This window comes from Lycium barbarum, chromosome 10 (assembly GCF_019175385.1).
Source record: "Lycium barbarum isolate Lr01 chromosome 10, ASM1917538v2, whole genome shotgun sequence".
Taxonomy (NCBI): Eukaryota; Viridiplantae; Streptophyta; class Magnoliopsida; order Solanales; family Solanaceae; genus Lycium; species Lycium barbarum.
The window spans coordinates 57,851,989-57,858,240 of NC_083346.1; the positions used below are offsets into that span (position 1 = coordinate 57,851,989).

Genomic DNA, 6,252 nt, shown 5'->3' on the forward strand with positions numbered 1-6,252 from the left:
GATATCTATACCGACCATCAGAGCCTCCAGTACATCTTTAAGCATAAGGATTTCAACTTACGTCAAAGGCGATGGCTAGAGTTGTTGAAAGATTATGATGTTACAATTCTGTACCATCTTGGAAAGGCTAATGTAGTAGCCGATGCCCTTAGTCAATCCATGGGTAACCTATCATATTTGCAGCCAGAGAAGAGAGAACTAGCCTGTGAAGTTTGTCGGATAGCCAGTCTAGGAGTTCGATTGATAGACTCAGGTGATACAGGAATTACGATTTAGGATACAACGATGTCCTCTTTGGTAGCTGAGATAAAGGAGTGTCAGTACGAGGACCCTATTTTAGTTCATTATGGAGATACGGCGCCTCAAAAAGAAAAGATACCCTTTGTGATTGCAGGGGATGGAGTACTCAGGTATCGAGGTAGATTGTGCGTTCTTAATGTTGTAGGGCTTCGTCGGCAGGTTATGGGGAAAGCCTACTACTCCCGTTATTCTATTCACACGGGCACAACCAAGATGTATCATGATATCAAGGAAGTGTATTGGTGGGATGGTATGAAAAAGGACATAGCAGAGTTTGTCACTCAGTGTCCAAATTGCCAGCAAGTTAAGATAGAGCACTAGAAGCCCGGAGGTTTATTCCAGACTATTGAGATTCTAACATGGAAGTAGGATGTAATTAATATGGATTTCATTACAGGTTTTCCCCATACTCAGCAGAAGTATTAATTCAATATGGGTCGTAATTGATAGACTTACAAAGTCAGCTCAATTTCTACCTACTGAAACTACTTATTCAGCTGAGATTATGCGAAGCTCTACCTTAGAGAGATTGTGCGACTTCATGGGGTTCCTACAGCTATTATTTCAGATAGAGGGGCACAGTTCACAACTAACTTCTGGAGATCTTTTCAGAATGGATTGGGGACTCAGGTAAGAATTAGTACTGCATTTCATCCACAGACAGATGGACAAGCTGAGCGTACTATACAGACACTTGAGGATATGTTAAGAGCGTGTGTGATTGACTTCCGAGGTAGCTGGGATGATCATTTGCCTTTTATTGAGTTTGCATATAATAACAGTTACCATACTAGTATTCAGATGGCTCCTTTGAGGCTTTATATGGGTGGAGGTGTAGATCACCTATAGGGTGGTTTGATATTGGAGAGAATCAGCTAGTAAGCCCAGATTTAATACAGCAAGAAGTTGACAAAGTGAAAGTGATTGAAGAAAGCTTACTAGCGGCACAGAGTCGGCAGAAATCTTATGCAGATAATCGGCGACGCAAGTTAGAGTTTGAGGTAGGCGATTGGGTCTTCCTGAAGATCTCACCTATGAAGGGAGTAATGAGATTTGGCAAGAAGGTTAAATTGAGCCCTCGATACATTGGGCCATATGGGATCATTCGCACCGTGGGTAAGGTAGAATATGAGTTAGAGCTACCTTCTGATTTAGAGTCTGCATATCCAGTATTTTATGTGTCTATGCTCCGTAAGTGTATAGGAGATCCCTCGAGAGTTTTTCCAGTAAATGATATCCAGGTGACCGAGCAATTATCATACGAGGAAACCCAGTGGCTTTATTGGATAGACAAGTTCATCGATTGTGGACAAAGGATGTGGCTTCCGTTAAAGTGCTTTGGAGAAATAATAATGTTGAAGAAGTGGCATGGGAAGCAAAAAATGATATGAAGACCAGATATCCACATCTATTCTCATCTTCCGAGGAGGTTCAGACTTCAAGTATATGATATACTTAAAGCTATTTTATTTTGGGTCGTGTGAGGCCATGGTTGTTATTGCTTTGTGTAGCCCTGTATGGCATTATTTTGGATTGCTACGTACAGGTTGGATTGGTATAGTCACAGGGGAAACTCTACCGAAATATTTATAACTCATTACTTGTATGAACATTCGAAGACGAATGTTTTTAAGGGGGGAGAATGTTACGCCTCTCGTTTTCGCAGCAAGAGAGTCCTTCGCTTATTGGTGGTTCGTATACTTAGTATGGAGATCCGCACCCAAGTTTTTGAGATATTAAGTACCTTACCTCGCATGTACAAAAGCACAAGTATATGTTCCTTGCAATACGACAGGATTAGAAGTTAAACGAATCGAATCGACGCAAGTTGGAACGACTAAGGAAAACCTACAGAAACCTATCTTCCTTGACGGGTCGTCAACACGTCGATGTGCGGCAGCCCCTAAACTTTCAGGTGGCAGGCCGACGGAGCACGTCGACGAGTCGTCGACCCATTCGTCAACCTGCATCGCTGGAGCTTTCTTGTTCCCTTATATATATGCAACCTCACATTTGAATTCCTTATTTTTCATATTCCAAACCAGAGAAAACTCTAACATATTTCCTCCCAACATTTTCCATCAAATTAGTGAAGTTTTGCCAAGATCCGAGCACCGTGAACTCGAGCTACTGAAAGGAAAGTTGTTCCTAGGGTTCCATCGAAGTTGTTGAGTTGCAGTTAAAGTTTTATTTTTAGAGTTCTAGTCCCTTCAAGGTATGTATATGATTCTTACCTTTGTGTTTGAGTTAATTATCAAGAGTTTTAGTAGTTTAAGGTTAAGGGGATGGTGTTGTGGAGGCATAAACTAGTTTGTTGATATGGTTGCCTTGTGGGCTGATTTTGATTAGATTTTTGGAGAGATTCTTGCTTGTTTATGTTGTTATATGATGTGATTGTTGTTGTTGAATTTGTTGGTGTTTGGGTTAAATTGGAAGTTGAGGGATTGTTAAGTTTACAAAGGAGATGTTGTCCGAAATTCGTTAAGTTTCTTTCATACTTGAATTGGATAATAAGTGATGTAAATGGTCTAATTGTGGCATATTTCGTCTTGATTGTAGACTTACGAGTTCAGGAAGTAGACAGCGGGTGATTAGATATGCTTCAAGGTATGTTAAGGCTGTCCTTTCTTTCATTTTGGCATGAACCTTATGACATGAGCGAGCGAATGAATGAACGAGCTTCCATATTACTCAACTCTTAGAAGCATTAGGAGTACTTTAGACTTTGAGGATCCTATACCTTTTTTTTTATGATTGTTCCTTCCGTTCTTGGGTCCTGAGATTTCGTATATTGATGATGTTAGCTCAAAAGATATTTATAGGAGGTAGTACGACCTTATGTCACTCCGAGAGTTCTAGTTACTCATTATACTTATACATTGCATTCATTATACATATGCACATTGACCCATGACCAGAAGGGGTTATATACGCGTATATTATATGTATATGGGGTATGGAAAAAGGGATAGGCGTTATATACGCATTACCACCTGACCAATTGGTGCACAGTGATGATGATGATGGCCGCAGAAAGGCCGATGGGATATGATATATGGATCGGGTTATACGTTCCTCAGCACTAACATATGATATATGGATCTGGCTATACGTTCCTCAGCACTAACGGTTATATTATGACCTATGCATATCATACGCCCTCAGAGGCATTTTCAGTTATACAGAGTTATGCAGATACTCCCACATGTTTAGTCACAGATGTATTCAGATATTGAGATTAGCTTTCGTGTTTTAGATGTCTTTCATGATTCTTATGTACTTGTTATTCTTATGCCTTACATACTTGGTACATTATCTGTACTAACTCCCTTATTTTTCGGGGGAGCTGCGTTCATGCCGCAGGTTCAGGTAGTCAGACAGACGGTCCAACTCAGTAGGACTTCCACTGAGCGGTAGTCAGTGCGCTCCACTTGGTCCGCAGCTGCGGTCCATTTTTGGTATGTTATTTTTGACATGCAAAAATGGGTACAACGGGGCCCTGTCCCATCCTTTCTACAGCTTTGTACTCCATTAGATGTCTGTAGACAGTTGTTTGTAGATGATATGTGGTGTAACCTTATCGGCTCCTATTTTTTTATGTACAGTATATGTAGCAGCCTGGTCGGCTTGCACTATTCTTTTCAGTATATATGTATATGCACAGATGGTTGAGAGTTCTTGATGCATAGTTCTTGGTGTTGTTTTTGTATGAGTCAGTATAGTTCAGTTATAAGTTATATATGGGCCACCCTGTTATTCAGTAATATGTAGGTACGAGTATAAGGGTGTGTGGTTAGTAGAGGTCAGACACTCGTCATGACTCACCGGCGTGGATCGCGACACAAATGCTATGATGCTTTAAGACCAATAGATGCAGAAGGCCATGTATGCTTAGCAGAAGGCAATGTATTCTTATGTTTGAGAGCAAAATAATTCACAAGTCATGAAGTGGAAGGATCATGGATCATCTTCAGGACCAAGCCAAAGAACATGAGCCAACACTCATGAACAGTATGAACAACTGTTGAAACTGCTGAACAAGGAGAATGTAGGAGATGGAAAATGCATGACATGTATAATATACTCTTTTCTAGCACAACACAACATTGATTATGTTAAATGGACACTAGATTGAGGGGCCACAGTCATATGGTGTATGATAAGACCCTCCTTTAGCAAGGTTGAGAAGATGGATGACATGAGAGAAAAGAAAGTTCACCTACCATATGGCAATACCATTGAAATCTCATGTATTGGGTCATGTCGAATCAAAGGAAGAGGTAGCATTAACAATGTTTTGTGCATACTAGAATTTAAGTTCAACCTTTTGTCAGTCTCCAAGTTAACTAAGGATCTTAAGTGTTTTATCACCTTTTTTCTTGACTTATGTATTCTACAGGACCTTCACAATAGAAAAGTGAAGGGGATTGGTAAGGTGTGATGGATTGTACAAGATGAAATTACAAGTAGAAGATTATCAAATGGTGACTGCAACATTTGTACAATCACACCAATGTGATGTGAATGAAGATATATACCCACATGGCACAGGAGGTTAGGGCATGCTCCTGACAGAGTATTGATGAAGATTCCAGATATGAAGTTTCACATTGACAGTAGTAGAATAAAAGAATGCACCATTCATCCACTAGCTAGACAAGAAAGATCAGCATTTCCTATTAGTATGAATAGATCCATTGTTCCTCTAGAAATGATACATGCAGATATATGGGGTCCTTATAGAGTCTGTAATCATGATGGAAACGTATTTTTCTTAACACTAGTTGATGATTGTAGTAGGATGATTTTGATATTCTTGCTGAAGTTAAAAAGTGATGTAATTGTTATTCTAAAATAGTTCTTTTCTCTAATAAAGACACTGTTTGGTTCATCTGTCAAGTTTTTCAGAAGTGATAATGGTACAGAATTCTTTAATATTGAATGTAATGCTTTGTTTCAAACCTATAGAATTAACCATCAAAGTTCATGTATACATACTCCTCAACAAAATGGCTTGGTTGAGAGAAAACATAGACATATCCTAGAGGTGGCTAGAGCAATAAGGTTGCAAGGCCATTTACCACTCAAATTTTGGGGAGAATGCATCCAAACTGCAGTTTATGTGATTAACAGAATGCCATTATCTGTCTTGCATGGCAAATCATCCTTTGAGGTACTATATGGTAGAGTCCCTTTATTGAATCATATGAGGACCATTGATTGCTTGTGTTTTTCCACCGACACAGCAGGAAGTGACAAGTTCAATCCCCGATTAGTTAGAGCTATACTAATGGGATATTCATCAACTTAGAAAGGATACATATTATATAGCTCATTAACTAACAGTGTTTTTGTTAGCAGGGATGTGAAATTTTGGAATCTATATTTCCTTTTCAGTTGTTGAACACTGGAAATTGCAAATTGTTTCCCAATAGTGTTATATCCACTAATGAAGAATTAAGTCTCACTGAGATTTCTATTCCAGATGTAGCTGATGATCATGCTGACCCTGGTGATTCAATTACCTTAGCTCCTATGCTTGCATTTACTGACCATGACCATACTGACAATGATCCTGAGGATACTGCACTAGCTATTGCAAATGCACCAGTCCAGAATGTGGATGTTAGAAGATCCACTAGAATAAGATCTGCATCACTTTGGATGCAGGAATATATATGCCACACCAAACCAACTACTAATACCTTTGCTTCCTCAAATGCCTGCATATACCCCAAGTCCAGTTATTTGACCACTTCTAGATATTCTGCTCTTTATCAAGCATTCTTAACCAAGATTACTACTCTTCAGGAACCACAATGCTATGCAGAAGCAGCTTTGGACTCAAAAGTGGATTCAGGCCATGGTCAAGAACGTCAAGCACTGAAGGACAATGGGACATGGTCACTCATGCAGTTACCACATAGCAAAGTGCCAATTGGTTGTAAGTGA

At 39.5% G+C, this 6,252-nt stretch overlaps 1 protein-coding gene across 1 annotated transcript; it reads left to right on the top strand.

Moving 5' to 3' along the window:
• The first annotated feature begins 285 nt into the window (after positions 1-285).
• LOC132613008 (uncharacterized) lies at positions 286-6,252 on the top strand. Its single transcript, XM_060327071.1, has 4 exons — positions 286-410; positions 4,852-5,044; positions 5,159-5,473; positions 5,662-6,252. The coding sequence occupies exons 1-4, from the start codon at positions 286-288 to the stop codon at positions 6,250-6,252; spliced, it is 1,224 nt and encodes a 407-aa protein (XP_060183054.1).

Bases quoted from the DNA above. Each gene is read 5' to 3' on its own strand.
- LOC132613008 (XM_060327071.1), top strand. From the start codon at position 286: ATGTCCTCTTTGGTAGCTGAGATAAAGGAGTGTCAGTACGAGGACCCT. The intron at 5,045-5,158 runs GTCTGTAATCAT...ATTCTAAAATAG, and splicing joins ATATATGGGGTCCTTATAGA to TTCTTTTCTCTAATAAAGAC. The intron at 5,474-5,661 runs GTACTATATGGT...TTTTGTTAGCAG, and splicing joins ATGGCAAATCATCCTTTGAG to GGATGTGAAATTTTGGAATC.